This window comes from Varroa destructor, unplaced genomic scaffold, assembly GCF_002443255.2.
Source record: "Varroa destructor unplaced genomic scaffold, Vdes_3.0 BEIS01000003.1, whole genome shotgun sequence".
Lineage (NCBI taxonomy): Eukaryota > Metazoa > Arthropoda > Arachnida > Mesostigmata > Varroidae > Varroa > Varroa destructor.
The window spans coordinates 53,860,416-53,883,301 of NW_019211456.1; the positions used below are offsets into that span (position 1 = coordinate 53,860,416).

At 36.8% G+C, this 22,886-nt stretch overlaps 2 protein-coding genes and 1 long non-coding RNA gene across 10 annotated transcripts in view; 1 reads left to right on the plus strand and 2 right to left on the minus strand.

The window, feature by feature from the left end:
• Nucleotides 1-653, minus strand: part of LOC111246774 (mpv17-like protein 2) — a 25,438-nt gene extending 24,785 nt beyond the window's left edge. Inside the window, exon 1 of one of the 5 annotated variants that reach the window (XM_022796943.2) lies at nucleotides 384-649. The gene's annotated coding sequence lies outside the window, so the exon portion shown is untranslated. Of the gene's footprint in view, nucleotides 1-383 lie in introns of all 5 variants that reach the window. The other 4 variants (XM_022796940.2, XM_086985036.1, XM_086985038.1 and 1 more) reach the window with 4 other exon arrangements.
• Nucleotides 527-8,982, minus strand: LOC147757139 (uncharacterized). The gene is made up of 3 exons (XR_015324855.1): nucleotides 7,980-8,982; nucleotides 7,226-7,386; nucleotides 527-5,855 (listed from the first exon to the last, which is right to left on the minus strand). It is a non-coding gene; the product is annotated as an uncharacterized LOC147757139 (long non-coding RNA).
• Nucleotides 8,983-9,149: 167 nt separating this feature from the next.
• On the plus strand, nucleotides 9,150-22,276 carry LOC111247567 (tetratricopeptide repeat protein 38-like). Of its 4 annotated transcripts, none has more exons than XM_022798659.2 (11): nucleotides 9,185-9,642; nucleotides 10,648-10,788; nucleotides 12,187-12,344; nucleotides 12,490-12,652; nucleotides 14,328-14,411; nucleotides 15,138-15,284; nucleotides 15,860-15,996; nucleotides 18,435-18,532; nucleotides 19,512-19,635; nucleotides 21,394-21,496; nucleotides 21,839-22,276. In XM_022798659.2, exons 2-11 carry the CDS (start codon nucleotides 10,653-10,655, stop codon nucleotides 21,919-21,921), a joined length of 1,233 nt encoding a protein of 410 aa, XP_022654394.1. In that variant the 5' UTR covers nucleotides 9,185-9,642; nucleotides 10,648-10,652; the 3' UTR covers nucleotides 21,922-22,276. The 4 variants fall into 4 exon arrangements, with proteins under 4 accessions (XP_022654395.1, XP_022654394.1, XP_022654393.1 ...); XM_022798658.2 differs by having other exon boundaries at nucleotides 9,200-9,642; nucleotides 21,718-22,276; XM_022798660.2 differs by lacking the exon at nucleotides 12,187-12,344 and having other exon boundaries at nucleotides 9,150-9,642; nucleotides 21,718-22,276.
• Nucleotides 22,277-22,886: the final 610 nt, after the last annotated feature.

Sequence of the window (22,886 nt, forward strand, 5' to 3'; positions counted from 1 at the left end):
TATCTAAAATAATTGTTCAGCAAAATTATACTATGATACAAAAGAACTGAAGCCAAAAGTTTTCATTACGACTATATTAATCAGACGACGCTGAAATCTCAATTATTTGAAGACAACTAAATATCATAAACGTTATAATTTAAGAATTGGACAAACAACGGTGTGTTAGCGTGAAACATCTAGTGTATCCTATATTTTAAAAAACAAGTAGAAAAAAAAAATATGCTAGACTAACAGGACTAAATGGCGAATAATGTAACGTGTCGCCACTAAAAGTTCGATTACTCTAAGAAATACGAGTGTTGAAATGCCAGGAGCGCCGGTCATTTAAGATTTTTAGGATTAAGCTACTATCTTTTATATGAAAATGTTGATCTTCTCACCTGTGATTGGAAGTAAGTGAAAATTATATTGGGAATTTGAGTTCACGAAAATCTGCGCGAGATGGTGCTCAATCCGGTAAGTAGTCACGTTTGACCAGTAGATACCAAATCCTACATTTGCACGTCAAGAACGCTGCTGCGAAATACAACGCGATATATCCAAAATTAGTAGATATGGAATCTTATCGTTGGTCAAAAAAAATTGCGTTTCAATAGAGAATTAGCAGAACTTTGAAAGACGGTGGTAGAGCACAACTAAACACCATTTCGAATATCCATCACTTAAAGGCCTCCCGATGAAAGAACGGCTTAAAGGACACATCGGCCAACTGGTGCCATCGTTGTTTTTCCGCAAAGTCGAGCACATCATTGGTGCGCGTGTGCAGCCTGCGTCCATGATTGTTGTTCCGATAATTCACGTAACGACTGTATTGAATTGTTGACTGAAGGTACATCTTTACGTTTCGGGAGAGCTAAGGTAAATATTTTCTAAGATATAGAAGATCGGATGCACACATAGCAGCACAGGCTCGAGGACGCAAATATTAATAACAGAATTAGCTTGGCTGTGTTATTTATGCAAAGTTTGTAAATGGTTGCATGTGATAAATAAGTAACGCAGATGTCTTACATCTCGTGGGTAAAGGTATTAGATAGACCCATAAAGAAACGTAGCGAATGGTAACAAGTATAAGAAACAACGATTAAATGCGATTTTTTCAAATAGCTTATATATAAGCTATTAAGTTTATAATTTAATGTACTAATCTCAAATGCAAAGCGGAGCAGGATGATTGCTGTTTGGCGCAAAGAGTGCAGTTTATAATCATTACTTACGCACTAAACTAATAACGTCAAAATGATAAATGTTCTTGTACTTTATTCAACTTTGGTAAGTTTGATGATACGATTTTATAGTAATTTAATCACTCGAAATAATGAAATACTGGTTTGAGCAGTTTTCAGCCCGCTTCTTAAAGCCTACTTCAAAGTGATTATAGTGAACTTACAAATTGCATTTATGGTCGATTCCAGTGGGCGTTTTTAATTAGTTGACTATCTTCATATTCGCCGAACTTTCTATTTTTAGTGACATTTTATTTAAGAAACAAGTTTAAGTATTGGCGTTAATTTCCCTTTGGTTAACTTTAAAGCTAGAACTAGAGCTTAAGTAACCAAAAGCCAATGTGAAATCTCGTTTCAGCACAAAGTTGACATTATCGACGGAACTCAACAATTTTAAATAAACCCGCTTTCATGATAAGCAAAGAGTTGGCTCAAAAACAGCCGCAATAAACGCGCAAGTATACTAAATTGCAATGTAGTGTGAACGTATCATAATTTTTGTTCTGTTTAGCAGATTCCGGATGTCATAAACCAGGATGTCGTTAGCTGGGACTTTGACACGTTTGCTTGCGTCTCCATTAGCCAGGTTGGTGACTCCTCCGAATCTCCTATGCAATTCAACATCGTTGCAGCAAGTGAGGACATTTAAAGATGTGGACGTACTCGCCAAACGGTGCAAGGACTGTTACTTCCATAAAGACGACTACAGATGGTTAGTACGATGTTCTTAGGTTTCTTTATTTATGTCACTGACTGAACTCGAAGCAGCAAAATGTGTACACCTTAATAGACCTTAGGACCCCTGCTTCGAGTTGCGCTAATGATAAATATTTAATTTGTATAAATAAAAAATGTGTGCAAGTACATATACAACAACAGCAGAATTCAACTAATATAAGTCAGTTCCATGTTACGATGATGATTTTATTAACGTACACAGGTACGTATTGTGTCGTACGCACGGTCGTCACAAGCAACGTCAGCGAATACCAGATGTCAGGAGCTTTTGGATTGTCACACATCGCACACACGGGCCGCGTAAAAGATTCGAGTAAATTTTATCTATGACATTTTTACGAGTTACGCTCAATACTACTAATAAAAATAATTTACCATTATAAGTCTTTGTAGCAAAGAAACAATGTACTGTGTATTGAACTTATACTCGAAACTGCTATTTTTAAACATTGCTTTAATTCGCTAAACAAGATAAATAATACAGACACAATTTGAAGGCAACTTTACTTTCAAATAGAGCTCGTGTGTTACACTAAACCGTAAAACTGCAGTGATAGCGTGACATAGCGAAGAAAGCCTGTCATAAAATAGTGATATTGGATCTGTTACTGAAATCCCTGCAGTTACGTCTGTGAAGACGCAGGCATAGGGTACCGAGTTCTATAATGTTCTAACCTTGATTCCTAATGGGCATTGGCTCGCTTGCATTTTTGTTCAGTTAGGTTTTTCGATCCTTAGCGCTATTTTAAACCTGTAATTACTTTGATAGGACTGATATTTTTTTATAGTTTAGGATAGTTAATGAACTATCAGAACTTTTTACTCATATCTCTTACCCTATTTGATGAAACACGACTTTAATAGATACCCTCATGGGCATCTTTTAGTTTCATTTAAAAACATAATTCCGTAATTTAACTATTTAAATAGGCAAGCAAAGGGTTCTATTTACCGACCTTACTAGCCTGGAGGAATATGGTAGGTGCAGATGACTCAGATGGATAACCAGCATTGTATGCTGCCCATCTACCCACATTATCCAATATATATATATCTTTGTGTGCACTTTCTACTTTAATCTTTCAACTTTGCTAAAAAAGAGGCTTTCCTAAAAGTTTCTTTTTAGGAAAGCCTTTTCCAACAATTCTAAGTATTGCGCTTTTGTATTATGCGATTGTCCAATTTTTAGCACTAGTCATATAAGGGAGTTACTGTTGCAACAGCTGTAACAGAAAAGAGAACTGTTCGGCTTATATAGCGTAACCATTTATTTACGTTCGATTCTAAACAGGTTTTACAAATTTTAAAAGAAAACAAGTGTAACTTCCTAAGGGCTACATTAGGTACATTTACGCAGTAAAACCCCTCAGTACGTTATACGTGCCATGAGATACATATCGATTATGACTGAATGAAATTTGAAAATCTGACTTTTATGGATCTGGATTCCGCAGGTAATAGCCATAATATAAGGTTTCTTCTGCGAATATCAGTGAATTCGGACATAGAAAATTCTTTACTAAATGCATATCTAAGAGGCTTTATATTTATGCAAAAATACTTTTTTTTTTCAGGTCAAAAACATCAGTAAATCTCTTAATCTCAATAACTAATTTAGGTCAGGAAAACAGGTACCTACGCTAAACTTCCCTATCGCTAAATCCGTTTTTCGGCCAAGGCTAAAGTGCATAGTGTAGGTTAAGATAAATTTAATGGCTCAATCTGTACAAGCATACTTTACAGTAAAATTAATGTTATTTGATATATTGTATTTAGCAAAGTTGGTGTATACTTGTTGTAAGTTGATGTTACTGAAGCTTACTCGAACCACCGTTAGAAATGAATTCTGTGATTGTACCATTGGTGTGCCACTTTCGTCAGCCTAGGTAGCAGTGGTTTTGTACTTTCGCAGTCCATTATCGTCCACTGGAGCTTTCGACAGCCTGTGTCGTAGAAAACAACATTAGTTGTAGAGTAACAAAAAACATCCAGAGCACCAAAACACATACAACGAAGTTCCAACGATATGGATTGCTATGTTGATAGTCCGAAAACAACACTACTGTACTTGACCACAGAAAGCGTCGCGTCAACAAAAGAAAAGTAAGCAGAGATTGCTATTTCCTTTATTTTTCACAAATCATCGCACTGTTTTTGTTTACTAGCAGGCGTGTCACTTAAGCGATGCATGACGCAGCCTCGACACAACCTGAACAAAAACAGAAAAATTATACATTTGAGGTAATCACTTGGACTGATTAGGCACAAAAATTGTATTCATTTTCGATTACTTGTATGATTTTCAGTGATTTAGAGCTATTTTAACGTGGAAATTTATAAGCAAGATGCTCACGCTAACACTTTTAAAACTGTATAATAAATTACATTTCTTAAGAATTTTATGAATAAATAGTGATATGATTCGTTTATGATATTCATTTCAAAACGGGCTCAAGTGAGTATTAAGCTCGAAGGAACCAAATAGCACGCTTTGCATTGCAAGTACTCAATACCTGAAAAACGCAACCGTTTTGGGCTACGGTTAGCTTAGTGGTGGGAGCAAACCATTACTATAACAATGAATAATTTGTTCAGTCGGTTTTGTCTTCTTGTGCATTTGTCTTCCTAATCTGGTGAACTTTCGAATCATTTACCGACTTAAGTAAGAGCTGTATTTTCATACTGTATGAAATCCACTAAATAACATTTCTTATATTCTATACAGCTAGCAAGCATTGTGTACAAATACGTTTAGAATAACAGCATACCGGAATTTTCATGTTATGGTTTTGTCATGCCCAGGCAGCTCTTCTTCACACTTAAAAGTATCCAATGTGTCCTCCCGTGTGGCACGCCTAACTGTTATACAATAACGGATACGATAGGTTGAGCAGAAGACGTACTATTGTTTAAAATGCAGATGCTCGGCAAAAAAAGAGAAAGAAGAGGTGCGTATGGCACGGCTTGTTCGCAGTATTACATATTATTACAAAACCATAGGCAAATTTTGACGCTGATGCGACTTGCTTAGACAGAAGAAATGCAGACTGAAAAAAAGAAATATGACAACATCTTTGTGGTTGCCTGGTACCGAGTAGTACAGAACATATATTTCTATATCGAAGTATATGAAGAAGTATAATGGATCGTATCAAATGATTACAGTTATATGACCAGAAAAATACATCCACAAAGCAGCAGTCTAATTTAATAAAAGAGGCAGGCTACTGAAATAAATGGTGTTATTGATCCGCCTTTACTTCTAAATCTCTGACATAATTTCTGACCGGTTTTATGCACGTGTACGATAATTTTCTACAACTCCTAGAAACAGCTTTCGGATCCCAATCGTAGGTATGCGTCTCGGATCTGCTTTGATTTTGTTCTTGAATCCTTTTATCTTACGGGTATTGGTTAAGCTTTCATAAAAAAGGGAAAAATCACAGGGGACTGGATCTAGCAAGCACAGGATTTGAAACAATACAGGTCTTGAATTTTCCTGCAAAAAATTTTCCTGCACAGAGAATATCGTGTAAACCGGTACATTATCGTGGTGACCGGTTGTAGTCAGAATTTGAACTAAATTCGAGTTTGCCTGTAAAATCCTCGGTGTGAGTTATTCGTCTCAGAGTAATTCTCTAATAGTTAACCCAGTATTCCGTTAGCATACGTTGTTCAAATATTCCTACGCCTTTATTTGTATTGCTGTGATAAGTCGCCTAGGACGATGGTTGTCTTTAAGGCCCCTTCTTGTGTGACACCAATTTCACACTCAACATTGACTCATCGTTTATTCCCCAAGAGCTCTTTGCAAGAGTGGCGCCGCTTGTAAGTGCTTGACTACATTCTTGATACGAAACATGACCAATGCTTTTCACATCAATGGGTCTGCAAACAAAGACACACATTTGAATGCTCTGAAATGTTGACTGTGGATACAAGATACAGAGGCTAATGTGACGCAATATGCCCAGTTACGAGCCTATTAGATTGTCGAAAATGCTTGAACTTGCTTTATAGAGATAAGCTATCTGACGATGTTACCGTTATACTAAACACAACTGGAACGTCTCCGTACCTGCAACACTGAACGAACTAGTAATGGGATCAAAAGTATTTTTTCGACAGCTGCAGTTGTGAACGAAATAAACATTCTGATTATCGCAATTCAAGAGAGCCGAATTCACAATTATATCACCTACGTTCGAGACCTGTAATGTATCTTTGTAGCAGCGTGCAGAATTGACTCCACGCAATAATGTCTTAGGACGAACTGAGCACTATGTTCTTGAAAGATTATCGTTTTCCATCCATCCGTTCTGGCTATAGCTCGCGTTCTTGGCCATATGGGAGACCACGCGTGGGACATTTAGTTATTCGCTGTTGTCAGGATGGCGCACGCTGCATTGGCACAAGCGGATCAGTCTATCGGATTCCGTAATTTGAGCGTATTGTTGATAATTAGGTAATAATCTTTTGATACTGGCCAAAAACATATTCCAAAGCGCAATGTTTGTTCCTAATATAAGAGAGATTCAGTATACTCGTGGCTAAGTTGTACAAATTGAAGCGTTAAGCTCCGTCCCTAGGAATCACCTAGGTCGCTTAAAAATTTGAGACATGTTCAAGGAGAAATTAGTTTGCCCTTATGCTGTAGCACAGGTTTTCGCCTGTGTGCGGTGCAAGATACAGGATTCTGACTGTAAGGTTAAAAATTGTTATATCTATAACGTAAGAATATATGTTCCATCCAAAAGGTTAGGTGTTTAAGTTGAAAGCCATAACTCACCAAAGGTTAAGCCAATGAATTTTAAGAAGGTAAATTGTGTTGGAAAGCTAGTTTCGATCTGGCTCGGAAACTACTAGAGTATCGAGGCTTTAACGGCGATTTATTTATATGAAGTCTATTTACAAAACTAGCGTATATATGCGGCACATTTTTCTAACAGCACATACATAGTAGCATTCGATATATGTTGAATTATTTTATACAAACATAAGATTAAAGTATTTTATTTTTAATTGGTACTATAAGCATTGTAGGTTAGCTATCAATAATTTTCAAGTAATACTAGAATGCTAGTAAATGCGAAAGTTCTATATAAATCGACAATAATAGGGACGTTTTTTATCAGTTTCTCTCATGCTTCAACACATTTTGTTGAAGCACTCTATATTTATTTCGTGCTACACATAATCTAAAAAAACTAATTTTTTACATTTAGATCCTTCAAAAATTTTAAGATTCAAATGCTTACCACAAGTACTATTGGTACAATTTCTTAACCCTTTGAAATTTGGCTCTCGTTGTTGGAGCCCATATGAACTAGAAGCACACAATTTTGATAACTTCCGTAGACCAAGCAACATATGACCGCCAAGACAATACGATTTCACTTGCTCACCAGCATGAATCGATCTGAAAAGATGAAGTCGATTCAGACATGTAATTCATTCAAAACAAGAAAACAAGCAAAAAAAAAATGTATTGTTGCAGGTTGAAGCTAGCTATAGCACGTTCGATACCTACAGCGCGGTTTAAAAAAATAAGAGAGTACTCATTAATTTCTACATGTTTATAAAACATGAAGTCAAGATCTGCTTTCAAGCGTGGATCTACGCTAAATTAGTTTTTCTCTAATTATTACCTATAGGGTAGCTAAAATGGTTAGGCAAACGAAATAAGATAATGGGCTATAGCTTTTTATTGACCTAAAATCGTTTCGTATGATAGCTTTGCTTAGTTGCCTGTACTACACGAATCCAGTTTGTATTAAGTCTGAAAATCTCTCAAAATATTTAAGGAAAAATAGAGTAGCCCCTATAACATTTTATCACCATTTTTGAAAATATTTTTTTTGCACTTACAATTAACGAAGTTTATCGAACGCATTCGTTAAACTTTAGCAAATATCTAAAATTACAGTATATTTATTTTATAATTACAGTACGTGACAGAGTTCTGTCTCAAGTATTGCTAGGATGAAAAAATATATGTGTAAAGGAAATTACTTTTTCTTTTCCATATCTCTATGTTATTTCCAATTTCAGGCTAGACACAAAGCCACAAAGTTCGTCGTTCTCTCTAAAAGTTTAATTGAGTACGATAAATCTCTCCTATCAATCAATAAAGGTTTCATTCTTAAAGCCTCGCTAAAGAAGAGCAAATTTTGTAGTGTGTTAAAGATTATCACGAAGTACTGACAATCTCAAAAATCAAAATGCATCGAGCTCCGTGACTGGCACAAGTTTCTGCTTTCTACAAGAGAATCAAGTTGATCTTTATATTCCATATATGGGCCCAGAAAAACACCAGATTTTAAATGTTGCCGAATCGTGAAAATAATCGTACTGCTACTAATGGTGCGTCATTTACTAATCAGGTCAGATAAAACAAACTAATGTAATCATATTAACTTTTTTATACTTTTTAAATAATAGTAATTGTCTTTTTCTCATTAGATGATTCGGGACAAGTAATCAGCTTATTCTGTTCATGTTTCCCGCTTTCTAAATTTTTTTGGCATTAAACATTTTTGGTTGTGATCTTTGCTTTACCTACTACAAACGTGACAATCTTGGTAAGCATATATTCCTGAGGGTGCCATGAGTCCACCATATAAGCGTTTTTTAAAACAGATAAGCTATTTTTAATATTTGTCAATTGACGAATCTGATTGCACAGATTCGATTGCACCACATACCTACTAAATAATTATCTTGTTAGAGTGTCCAAGCTATTAAACCGTTGAGTGTGATCAAACTATATAATACTTAATTTTTATTTATAGTATCTGGCAATGACACTTAGATAACAACTTAGTCAAGAAGCAACAACAGCAAACATGGTTTCCTGATACCAAAAACTTACTATCCTTAATTTACCATTTAAATCCAACCCATTACTCCATTTTTTGCAATCTATATGAATCTTTTTCATTCAGCCTGTAAACAATCACTAGAACAGAACTATAAGACAATCATAAATACACTACTAGGTTCGTAAAGTGGACACAAAAACCGCGGTTGATGTAAAATGAATGTATTACGAACTAAATTTTTAGCGACATGACATAAATTTAAGAAAATAATTTAATTCAATATAACCTCATTTAAGTATTTTACTTCGTTTCGTCTCAACGATGACCGGCGGCTAAGCTCGTTAAACTGGTAGATAATAAATAAGCCAACCGATTACTGAATATATCTTACGTGTTCGGTCTCCATGGATTTTATAAAAAATAGGTTAAGTGCTTTGTTTGGGCCATCATTAAAACATCCATTTGCAAAGTTTAATGTTTCTCAAAGACTCAGAGACTAGTAGATAAAGAATTGATTAACTACAACATGCTCTAAGGAATCGTTAACGAACACTGGAATCGGTAACTTGGTAAAAGATGTTGGGGGCAGCCGACAGTTGATAAACAACGATAGACCGCGGGCTTAGGCAAGCCGCCGAAGAAAGGGCGCGATGCTATCGAATTTCATAGAAACAGAAAACGCAGTTCGCTTGCATCGGTCACAAACTGAACAGGAAAGCTGCTGCACACAGTACTTCCGCGTTGCTACATCCAGTGACCACTTATTGGTGAATTGAATCCGGGCCTAAAAGGGAGAGAACACATCAGCTGTTTCGCGTGACGATTCCTGGCTGCATATTGTTCTTCATAAAAAGGTTTATACTGAGTTCCTTTCATTTAATTAATTCCTAAATTGTTATCTTTCGATGTGAGTTATGCTTTGTTTTAATATAAGTAGATAGTAGGTAGCAAAACCGCCAGTAACTCTTATTTGAAGCCATTATTACAAAATGATTGTATTCCTCTCCATAGATCTGTGTACTGAATTGCTTTGAATTATGTCCTGATAAGCGAATGTTATAAAACGACTCTGATACTAGCGATCCAAATCTACAGAACTTTTACCCTCCTAACGGAGAATAGGTGCGAAGAATGATCAGGTTACACATTATCCGAAAGACAATAGCTACTGTTCAGTGGATATCCCGAGTAACCAACTATTAAGTTTTAGATATGCTTTTTGAATCTCGAAAGGAAGAATCATTGACCTCCCTTATTAGCCTTAGTTGCCGTAGTATCATCAATTCTCTCAGAAGAGTAATAATATATTGGAGTATCACATGCTTCACTCCTTATTTCAAGAGTATAAGTTAAGGTAAGGATTCTAAGTAAAGGATTAAAAACAGCTCTTCACGAAAGTGTGTCTTAAGCGCCAATGCTTTCATAGTGCTTTGAATCGTTATAGCTGTTCTGTAAGCTAATGCTTACTACTTATTAGTCAGCTACACTTTACGATTTTATGAGCTAGTGGTGTCTACAGTAATGCTAGTTATAATATAATAATAATAATAATAACAAAGTTCTAGGTTGCTACAAAGTGCTAAGAATGTCTATGGTCGTAGCTCAATCTGCACAGGATTAACCCTTGAGTGCTCAGGCCAAGAACTTGCTGGTCTGGGCTTGCCATGCGTGTCTGCATTACGTGTCAATAAAACATAGTAAAAGACGTGGGCGAATTTTTTATTTTTTATAAACACGTTAGCGGAGTTTAAGTGTGACCCATGGTGTTATCTAAATTCTGTCGATATTTTATAGCGATAACACCATGGGTTCACACTAAAGTTTAAATAATCATTTGAAAAATTAACTTTTTTTGACAGGCGAAATGCCGTTTCATGTGTACCGCGATATAGCTGGATGGCAGTCTCAGAACCTTCCAATTACAACAACAAGCAATGAAGCATCAAGGATGTTCGACTCTTGTATATCGCAGTTTATTGCGTGGAGGGAGGACGAATATGGTATGTTTTTTACGTTATTGAAATTATCCATATTAAGTACGATCGATACATTTGAAACGCAATATTTGAAGTACTTCATAGACTAGATACAAATATTTTCTTGTCTCTCGATAAATGTTTTCCATTTTCTTACAGTTAGGTAAATGTGAGATTGTAATAGTGTACGGCGGGTGGTTCAAAACTATTAATTTTTTTTATAAGTTGCCGAAAAACCATATTTGGTGGAAAAATACCTGCCTTTAATTCGTTACATACACACAAGTTAGTAAAGTTTTTTTAAGAAAAGTTTTAAGCCACAATCGATTAAAATCCACGGGTAAGGATTTGTATTGACCGTAGCTAGTGTTTGTTGATATACGGTTAAACATTTTGTAACACATTTGCTCTAAGAAAATCCATAGTACGGTTTGCATACAGTTAGCGCAAGTCTTGCAACTGACTGATGAGGAGAAGAATGAAGATTTGTGTCGACTTTCAAGTTTTAATCGACTAACTTAGTAATCCCTGGAACACATTTTATAAAGACCTAAGCACTACATACAAAAATTGATCCTTCAAAGAATCGTTCAAGGCAGGATGGACGCACATGTAGTTTCAATACATTAAATTTGTCAGCGACTTCAATTAATATTATTAGCAAAAAAATGACTTTAACCTAATGAAATGGACAAATCGTTGCCAGTGTTAGATAAATTTGATCTGATGGTTCCTACAAGTTTTAACGAATGGCATTGCAAATTTTTCTCGATATAAAATGATCGGAAAGCTTGTCAAATAAATATATGAATGAGTCCATATCATAGTGGGTTCTTGATAGTAATAATAATGAAGTGGTCTAAACCTAGAGCTAATAATATTGGCTACACTCTACACTTCAAGATCTCCATGACGATGATTGCCTCGATGCATTAAGATAGGTAATTCGTGAAAAAAAATAAATAGCGAAATTAGAAAAACAGTTAGCAACATAATCTCTGAAAACGCTGGCGCTAGTGTATAACAATAAAAGAGGGTACATTTAAATCGCACTAAAACACCAGCGTTTGATTTTGTCTTAACTTACAAAATTATGGTAGTTTAAAGAGGAGGAAGTTTAAAACAGACAGCGTGTTTATATGCATTAATTGATTTTCCGGGCAAAAAAAGTCTAATTTTGCCACACAGTGTTGAGATAAATGAGAAGTGTATAACGAAAGACACGTAATATTAATTGAAGGCACTTAATGATATCTTATTTGAGAAACAATGACATTGATATCTTATTTGAGAAGCTTTAAATATAAAAATGTCAATTAGTCGTTATGCGTTTGCTGTGATCCAAGCCGCGCGCCGATTTGGTACAATATTAACCGCTCGGGTTGCCTGTTATCTACGTTGTACATATCGTTTTTCCCTAAGGTCTGGGCACGGCGATGGAAAAAATGGTGTCAGCCGATCCCGAATTCGTCTTAGGCAAGGTGCTCGTTCACACTCTGAATCTGATTGGCACAGGTGATTCCGGGAAAAAAAATCCAAAGATCATCGAGGAACTCAAATTTTTACGCGGCATTGCCAAAGTACGTTTGATACCCTAGCACTAGCTTGTCAAGGTGTGAGTTTTCACTCGTAATCGGTGACACTGATGATCAACCGGTTTTCGTGTTCATACTCTGGTGAAACTTAACAGCTATGCGCTTGAATGATGCGGCTTCTTGTTTGCAGATTCAAGGTGTAAGCGAACGTGAGAGGCTGCACCTTGAGGCAGCCTTGCGTCTAGCTGAGGGTAGCATGCATACTGCCTGCGAGGTTTGGGAGAAGATCCTTCAGAGTCACCCAACGGATATGCTGGCTATAAAGGCTGCACATGACTGTTATTTCTACCTCGGTAAAGACATAAGTAGATTAAGGGAAATTTCAGCATCAGTGGAGCACTCAACCTCGTTAATCCTCTATTCAAAGCAAATACAAATCCAAGAGACTAACTGCCTGATCGCAACAAAAAATTGATTACTGTATTTAATACCGTACCACATTACAATGTGTGCACCGATCAAAATTAGAATCATATAACCTAGAAAATAAGATTTTTTTTGGTCCGGAACAAATAAATTACCTGTTGTTTGCCACGATTCAGATGAAAATAACGAGATTCTACGCGCAGAAAACAACATTACTGAGGATTTCAAATTATTTATTTAACAATTTAACTTTTATGGTAGCTAAACATGCATATCAGACAGGGATTCACTTCGTTAGTTACATGGATTTCTTATTAACTAAATGCGACCATATCTACCTTTCAATAACTAAGTCATCTCTTCTATGCTAATATTTTTCGTTGTTTATTTTTATATAGGATATGCAACCACAACATAGCTAGGGCCTTCAAATTATTACCATGCCAAAGTTATTACGCCCTTCATATGTTCTTTTTACTCTCATTTTGCCACCAGCCCTCACAGCAGTTCAGGCCTGTCGTTTTTTTAAAATATACGGCAGATTTTTCATAGGGGTGTTCCACTACGAGATCTTAACATTGTCCCAACTCTCACGTTGTGGTGGGGTAAAACAGTCTGCTAACCCTAGGGATTACATGGGTTCGACGTGGAAGCCTTTCTTTGAACAAACATGATGGCATGGAAGGACTGTTGGCTGATGGAGATAGCTATTGCCTGTCAAGCAAGCATAAAATCTGAGCGCGGTGAATAAGTTAAGCTGTCTTGGAGGGGCATTAGAAAGAACAAAATAACAGATTTCAACAGATGTGTCTTTACACTATCATAAATGACCGTTGACATAAGTTAGGTCAAATATTCAAACAGCAACGCATCTCACAAGAGATATTGAGCTTCCATGGACATTCTGTATCAAGCGATTGTTTTTCCAACTGTGTTATTTGCTGGCAAAAACTGCACATTTTAGTTTTATAACCCTTACAAGCATTTTGTTTCGCCAAGGTTAAGGAATGTTATTCCAATGCTACTACGCTTTAAAATAGAAACGCTATTTTCTGAAATATGCCCACCTCCAAAATGTATTCGAAAAATATACATATGACAGAGGACCAGACGTGGAGTATAAAAAAAAATCAAGCAGATTGAGATACTACCGCAAAATAGTAGTCCAAAAAAAAGTGAGCATTAAAAAGATTCAAAATGTTTGACATGGAATACATTGAAACCACCGCATTGGTTATACATTGAAAAGTATGGGTTATACATTTTAATCCATTGCTGGTTTCAAATTTATCTTTTCTTTTAGTTGTATGTGTTTCATCCTGTTGTGCTTTTTTCTTCACGAAACGCCGAAGCTATAAATAAATAGCATTTGAAATGTTTAAAGATACTTCTAATTGTATAGCTGAGGCGAATTCTTGAATTGTCAGCTCTTTTATGTGCATATACTTACATTACCCCCGTGAAACTAGATCATTCTTTCGTTCTTTTCGATTTTGTTTTGGTATTCAGTTCCACTGTTTACCCCACGAGAGGAGCGAAAAGCTAAGCGTAGGTTTGTTATAGGCTAAATTACATTCAATGGTTCATATGCTGTCTTTCCAGGCAAACAACAGGATATGCGCACCTCGATTGAGAGAGTTATGCCGAAGTGGAAAACAGACCTTCCTCTGTACAGCTACCTTTACGGTACATATAATATATCTTATTATCAGGATATTAGACAATGAAATGACGACCGTATTATATGATAATTGCAGGGCTACGGGGCCCTTTTCTGTAGTAGTGTCCTGAGCACTTTCGAGCTGGGAGCTATGAGGCACCCAAGGCAGAGGATAGCTGAAGGATCAAATACAAATGGTTTCAATTGCGTGCGAAGATGAAAATATTAGCCTTTATGGAATGTCAGATCTCAAAATGGAGAGAATAGATTGTGAAGATGTATTGAAAAGTTGATAATCAGAAAACACGTACTGTGCGCGAGGAATGTCTTAATTCGAGATTGCAAGAGAGTCATTTCAGTTTTAAAATGAGAGATTTCATTACCAATTCACTGTAGGGATTGTTGTTAATTTCTTAAGCTCAATTCTTTGTATAGTATACTATATGTAAATGTTCCCATATGTTAATTTAGGTAGGTTGCTGAATATTAAGAGGCTAGAGACGCAAATTAAGCAATCAAGCCTACAGTTAAGAAAAAAAACTCCCAGTTATTTAGACACGTTTTATACATACGGCTAAAACAGATAGTACAGTTCAGCATAGACCTGTAAGCATCGTTTTTGCGAAGCGTAAACATATACTATTCTAACTAAAGACTCACATTTACTAAATTATGAGCCTACCTTTGTTCCCTTACTCTATTTGACAATATTTTTCTATTATTATTTGTATTACCGAACGTTTCGATAACAGGTATGCAAGCATTTGGGTTATGTGAAACCGGCTCTTATGAAAAGGCATCACAAATGGCACTTCGGGGCTTAGAGCTTAATCGGAATGACGCGTGGGCAACGCACGCCAACGCGCACGTGTTCGAGATGACTACACAGCCCAGTCAAGGTTATTCCGATTAATAACGGTTTGACGTTCTATGAAGTTTATATAACTTCATAGAACGTCTATATATGTAGACTATATAAATATATATATATATATATATATATATATATATATATATAGAGTGTATATGTCTCCGCATCACCACGTTTTAGCTAGCGCGAGCAAAAAAATCCCCCCCCCCCCCCCCGTCGCAGCCAAATAATGCAATTCCCATGCACTTTTAACAAAACTAAGACATGTCGACGTGCATAAATCGAAGATGCCAATTGATATAATTATGTTGTGTCAAAACAAGAACTTATTGCAAATATCTTATAAATAATCAGGCAAATGCCTGATTGAAAATCTGATTCCCCATATGTACTGCTATTGCTTTCTCGCAGCGAAGAACTATCGTAGATATTATCTACAGTACCATGCGTAGAATTGTTTGTGCCGACTTACGGCAAACCTAATGAATGTTTAAAACTGTCGTTTGGCCTTGCTTAAGACAGTTCATTTAAAGCAGACCTAAAAGACTGAGTTTGAAGGCTATTAATTTATACTTTTTTGATTCTGTATAATTATGGTCGCAGGAATATCGTTCATGTCTCGAACGGTTGCAGATTGGCAGCCATGCGGCCTCTTGGCATGTCATAATTTCTGGCACTGGGCACTGTATCACATTGAAAAAGGAGAAACTGAGGCAGCCATCGACCTTTTTGATTCAGAGGTAAGCCATTCCTTTTAGTGCGTATTGTTTTATCGTACGTAGTCGTCCATCTTATATTTGTTACACTTTATTCATTCGGCGCTAAAATTTCTTGTTCTTTCGTCTATTTTACAAGAGAAGCAATACCGATCGTCGATAACAACGGTGTATTCGTTGGCTAACTTTTTTTTTTGTTTCAGGCTTCGTCTCTTATTTTCATTCATTATCATCATTCATATTATTATCAGAAGATGGTCTGAATTGCATTTGCGAAATTTTTTTACGGGTGTCATTCCTGCTCAAAGTTTCATATTGTTGTGTTGTGCGGAACAATTGAGAAAATCTAAAAACTTGTATAACTTCTAAACATTATAAAGGAGAATAAAGAAGACAATATTTTAACAGATATGTATTTCCATTTATATATATACATTGAGGTCAGCTATTTGGGAACATCCAAACAGGTGTGCATTTCTAATTTACATTGGTATTTGCACTCGTAAGTATCGCTTCTCTAAGAGAATCAACGGTAGATTATATAAATTTGAACCTAATTTGTAAAGAAACCGTTGTTTTTTTATCGTTTAGTGTTTTCGTTACAGTTTCATCGGTTTCACAGGTTTCGAGGCATCTCTACTGAAGTGATAGGAAACCCGTTGTTCAGGTTATGTCTTGTTCAAAGTCTTTCGTGATGACAGCAACTTGTTCTTCCATTTGAAATCTTGAGATGTAACTACCTCGTCTGTGGCCTTCAACTTTTTAATCCCCGTCATTTAATAAGTGCACCGATAATAAGCTGTGATTTTGTTGCAAACTGTGATAAAGAAACTGTGATCAATCTTCAATGGGTTTTACCAACGCTCTTACCTTGTATAAACAAACTAGTCGCTACGCGTTGATTTCCGCAACCAACGATATCTGTGCCTCTAAACGTATTATCCCCTAATGACTTTTAAGTTGGTTACTTAAAGCTACCAGCTTATAGTCACAGATAACCAGAATTATCTAAAGTATTTACTAAACTTCGTTTGTCGTAAAAAGCTATTCTAAATTCTTAACCCAGACGGATGCTTATATGTAACGGGCACCAAAGTAAATTATTATAACCTTAGCACAAATGCATATCCTGACAATTCACCAATTCCTGTGTTGCTGTACACTGTTCAATACAAGTAATTACTCTGCAAAACATACCGTTTTGATTCAGGTTGAGAGTCTGATGATGAACTGATTACGTATGTCTATCAATTAGTTGAATATCCAATCAGCGAAGCGATCATCAGGGAAAATAAACTAAACTATCATGACTAGCTACTTCTATAAAAACCATAGGAGTACAAAACATAACATTGAGAGCTTGAATGTTTAGCTGAGACCAGTAATGAGAGCGCATTAGATGTCCAAAGTAATGTACTTTAGGAAATCAAATAAGTATTTTCGTCGAACTGTCGAAATGCTTAGGATGCGTGTAGCATTTCTATATAACGTGAGTTACTGGCGAAATTTAAGTTAAACCTTAAATATTAACATAATTACTCATCACCAAATGCTTGCAAATTAACTGCCGAGTCTTTGCTCATTTCAGAAACAATCTTTGTTGCAAAAGTGTCTTTAAGTGACAATTTAGCTTTCTATAGGAATACTCACACCGGAACTGTTGTTCATTACTGAGTACCTTAACACCTCTTAAACTTTAGCGAATGGTGAAAACAAAGCTTAAAAAGGACTAACTCCAAATACGTTTGTACTGAATGGGAAGGACATGACCTATATATGCGCAGATTTCGTATTAGCTATCTATAACAGCAGTAAAATGCAACCCTTCATTCATTCTTCATTTTGGCTACACAGTTTTACCTTAACGGCTGCCGTCATTGTTTTTTGATAGTACGGTAGCTGGTGATACACAAGAATAGTCCGTGAGAGGTACACGCACTTACTCATTTGCAACTTTTGTTCAGGCCTATAAAAGTACGGTAGTCCTAAACATTGTACATCTGTCTATTCTGTTTATTTTATGTATCTCAAGCCTCCATTCATCGTAATTTGCCAAAAGAAGTTCGAAGAGATACGGATAGTAGTATAATAGTGACGCCAGAACTAAGTATTAATTATGACCTTTTCCAACTTTTTCGGAACTACTGTTATCTATGTGCACTGCAAAATGAATGATTAAACAAAAGCAGTATTTGGTTTTATTCGAATTGCCTTTTTTGCTAGATTTACGTTGGTTATTGGCCACTGGGTTGGCTTTGTGCATTACTTATTACTATTATGCACTATTTTGTATTTATTCTTGGATAGCTGCCGCTACTGACAGACTGAGTCATCTTTTGAATAATTCTTAGGCATTTGAGAATCTTTCGCATAAATTACCCGAATAAGAGCAAATACCTTAAATTTTAGCTTTTTCGTCTATATGAGGTATTATTGATTTCCGCATTATATGGTTGTTTTAGGTTGAGAAGCGTTGCGGAAGCGGCTCTATGCTGGATTACGTCGACGGCGCCAGTCTATTATATAGACTCGAACTTGAAGGAATCAACGTTGGGCGGAGGTGACTAGATAAAGATCATAATGCGGTTATTTCTACATTTTAATTATGTACCAAACAAACAAATTACATCAAAATGATGTGAAATGCATCGCAATGCCCTTACATACTTATGTTCAATTATCGAAGTATGATAAAAGTATATAAATTTATTCCCAAGAATCATAAAAATGCAAAAGATGAAATCTTTCATCGAGTTTAAATTTCGTATTAGATTCTGAAGTTTTACCTAGATTGACCACTATATATGAACGATCCAGTGTTGATACTTCGGCTGGTTGCTAAGGTTCGCTTTTGAGTTATGATTACGTAAATTCTCGCACGTATGGCTTGTGTATCTGCAACTGAAAAAGTTCCTTGATATTTTACTCTTGATACATTAGCTTCTGCAAGAATCGGGTAATGGCAATGCTCTATACTATAGTGGAGGCTCATCTTAAAAATGATATATCCAACGTTCGAGGAACATAATACGTAGTTGAGAAGCATGCCTAGCTAAAATTCGTTTACTAAAAAAAAGTCTGCAGAATATAATAAGCAGTAGTGTTCGCCCTTCTCTATGAAATATGATTAAACAACGTCAGCATACTATCCGGCTTATGTGCTATACTGATGTACCAAATAAGAACGGTAGAGTAAACTTTGTTTAAACAACCAGTGAAGCAACATAGAAAAAGCCAGCTGGCTCGTAAGTTAGGCACTGACAGATTTATGACTTGCACATTAATCATCCCTTGCGCGTCGTTTCATGGGCAAATTCACATCCTGCATATAATTGTGAAGGTTCTTTTTCATTGCGAGCAAAATCTCCCTAAAATTTTTTTTGTATGGATTTCGAGATTCATACAACTTACAAGCTGTTTGAAAATACCAGCCTAAGTACTGCCTCAGCCACCAACGGCATGCAGAAAATCAACTTATCAGAGATCAAAGCGGACTAACAGGACGAGCCATTAAGTTGTAAACGATTATTCCTTTTCAGATGGACCTCACTGTATGCGGTTACCAAAGAGCACCTGTATGACCACATTCTAGTATTCAACGATGCTCACTTTGCCATGACCCTTCTTGGACTTAAAGATAAAGAACACTTCAATAAGTTCCAGGTATATATTTGGAGAGCAGCATTAAGTGGCTTCATAATCCCAACTCAAGACTGTGTGAAACATTTGTGGGGTGGAAGTCATTTGAAAGAAAGGTAGATTTTGATAATTTTTTGGGAAGAACGTTCCACCCGACAAGGAAAATTTTTGCGTTAAAGAACTGATGCATGGGCAGATGTATTTTCACATTCAGGAATACAAAAGAACTGTATGGAAGATCTGTGGTATGGGTGGACAAGGTTTCCATACTTCAACATTTCTTACCGCCTACTGGAATCGCAAATGCATTTATATATTTTGTAAGTCTATTATTTAATCACGCTTATCGAGAACAATGCTGTCATCGCTTCAGTACTGGAAAGGTCTAGGACTGTTAATAGAATATAGTAAGGAGAATGGGCTCCCTGGGTCGAAACGATCGACATAAGGGAAATGTTCTCGGGACCCGTCTTCAGCTGGTAAAGTTCTGGGCCTCCCTGTTGAGCTCAAAAAAAAGGCGACTGCCTCTAGGCTAACCCGCCATTCCGAAAGTCGATCAAGTAACACAACTTCAAACCCATATAGCAAATCGAACGAATCTGCACCCAGAGACTGTAGTATCAGTCGTAAAGGCCTCCGCGGACAATTTCATGGCAAGGCTGCTTTAGCAAATAAGTTAACAGCCGTTCCATACTCGTGCAGGTTGTCTACTCCGGCGGTTCATTCAATATGGGGCAGGTTACGGCAGGTTTAGCACCACAAAATTTTTATTTGCATTGTTATTGTTAACGAAATCCATGCTCTATGAGATTTCTAAAGGGCAGACAACGCTTGTAACCCCTGCCTATTAATGTAAAAAGGAGGGGAGCATTCTATGACATAGTAAAGTCTAAACTTATTTTGTCGAAGTGCATTGTCATAATATAGGCGCCTGGAGCCCGGCAATGCTCGCGACTTTTCTTCATTATTTGGCGTACTCCAAAATGCCTCCCATATTCCATGCGGCCATTCGGCCGGACCCGGAGTTGCTGACCTACAATGGTGAAGCACGGCACTTATCACTAATTAAGGAATCGTTCCGTCTTTCAATAACAGTTTAATCGTGCCGCATTACCGTCTTTCAGTAACAGGCTAATCTTGCGACGTTACCGAAGTATAGTTTACACAAAGCAGGATTAAAAACCTTTTTTTTTTAGAAAATAATAGGCAAAGGCCAGAGTCTCTTTCGAGAAGCTAGAAGTACCCATTTCAACAACTGTAGCACCAAGAATCTCAGACCACACGATACAATATTAGAATTACTATAAATCGACATGGCGCTCACTATAAAATTGACGAGCGTAACAGACTTTTCTGTTGTCTTTTCATTAAACTGCCTAGTCAGTCAATCTAATTCATACGTTAGGTGAGAGCCTTTTTGGTTTGGATAACTTAAAACCCTGCTCTTTAGTCGATGAACTTGGGAGGTCAAATTATCGAACTAACTTATTCAGCTTCTATTTGAAAACACGCGAGTTACTCGCTTCAGGTACGATTCGATTATTATGCCTCCCAAAAATTTTCCTTTCAGTTATTTTTCATTTTAGTGTGCGACTTGTCTGCAGGCCAATACAACTTGATAAGAAATCATTATTTGCACATGTGCTCCAATTTTCCTATATTCCGCATACCAATTATGAAATATGCTATAAAAACTTTAGAGCGTAAAGGCTATTTAGAATGTAGATGCAACGGAGCTTGTGTGACAATTTTTTTTTCTTGTTCTCCTACATTTCCAAACAGGGGTCCTTGAATTCCGTTGAGGATGTGGCAGAAATAGATAATACGAAGATAACTACGCTGTTTGGTAAAAAACTTATCCAAGCAATGAAAGACTACAGTGAAGGTATCCAACAAAATAGCACATTTTTAGTTGTTCTATTATATTTGCCGGCGTTAAAAGATTACATCATTCTGGCTGCTCGGAATGAGAGTGTTACCTTTTCATTCATAAACGATTAGCCAAGCTTAGGCTGTTATCCGATTTTCTAGCAGTGCGAATTCTTTATCAAATATATATATTCAGCTGATCTTAGCAGAATTATCCAAAATAACTTGCAAATGCAGGCAACTTCGATGCATGCGCTTCGGTGCTGATTCCTCTTGAGTCTCAGCTGGTGCAGATGGGGGGATCAGACGCTCAACGAGATGTTTTTAATTTGTTGCTGTTAAACGCGGCTATTCGTAGTCACAACCACCAAGAAGATGCGAAGAAGCTCCTCGACTGCCGCGCGGCTGTGCGGAGAGCTTCGCCCATGGTTAACCGGCTGAAGAAACGTCTGGTGCCTTAAACATTCACATTCTTAAGATTAAATTTCAAATGAAGGAATCGATCCCTAATAGCACTATTACTGCGGTGTAGTGCGTTACGAACTATGAAAAAGCGTCTTAAAAATTATTATGAAGTTCTTAGAAAACCTAATTACACATTACTGGAGCCTTTTGGCTAAGGAACAACATGGTGATCCTGTTATCGGTTGGTATAAACGGTTCCAACAATTAAGCTTTTATCTAGACTGTGCTTGAGAAAATCATAATCGATACTATGAAAACACACTGAATTTAATTGATATCAGAAATAAAATAAAAAAGGAGGCAGTTTCGTCAAGTTTTGTTAAAACTTAAACCCTTATAGAAATCTCTAATTCCATTTCTGTCGAAAAATTAAGAAATTGTAGAGTTGTACATATGTAACATAACTCCGCTACAGCACGCACGAAAGCTCTAATCATAGGTATTTTCGTCGCTATCGCTACAAAGTCCGGATGCCGCCAGAATAAATTACATTTATGTCAGTACAGGTGCGTTGTCACCATATTTGGTTCCAGCGGGGGAAGGGGGATATCATTCGAGTCAATTGTGGATTAGAGGGAGCGTTCGGCCAGAATACGACGCTAAGGTCTGTCGTAGAACCTTTCGCAGAAAGTGGAGGAACTCGTGACGCCACTAAAAATTTCCACTGAACAACTCATGGCCGACGCAATGAAGTAGGTCATTAGAAACGGCAATGCGTGTCTACGGCTAGTCGCACGAGCACACGCTGAGGCTTGCTTGTGTACTTTTGCCGGACCCAACATAATGGTTCGAACTGCTTGGACGGCACGGGAACGTGGAAGCGTATCTGTTTGAGCATTTAGGGTAGGAAGCATCATGCAGAGAATATTGCAGTGGAGAATATTTTATCCGTACATTCTTACAAGACGCAAAGGAATCGTATCAGTATGATGGCGTTGGGA

What these genes read in the sequence shown, in the direction of transcription:
- LOC111247567 (XM_022798658.2), top strand. Translation starts at nt 10,653, where the DNA reads ATGCCGTTTCATGTGTACCGCGATATAGCTGGATGGCAGTCTCAGAAC. An exon ending in GGAATCAACGTTGGGCGGAG is followed by an intron (nt 18,533 to 19,511) that starts GTGACTAGATAA and finishes ATTCCTTTTCAG; the next exon opens with ATGGACCTCACTGTATGCGG. An exon ending in AACACTTCAATAAGTTCCAG is followed by an intron (nt 19,636 to 21,393) that starts GTATATATTTGG and finishes ATTTCCAAACAG; the next exon opens with GGGTCCTTGAATTCCGTTGA.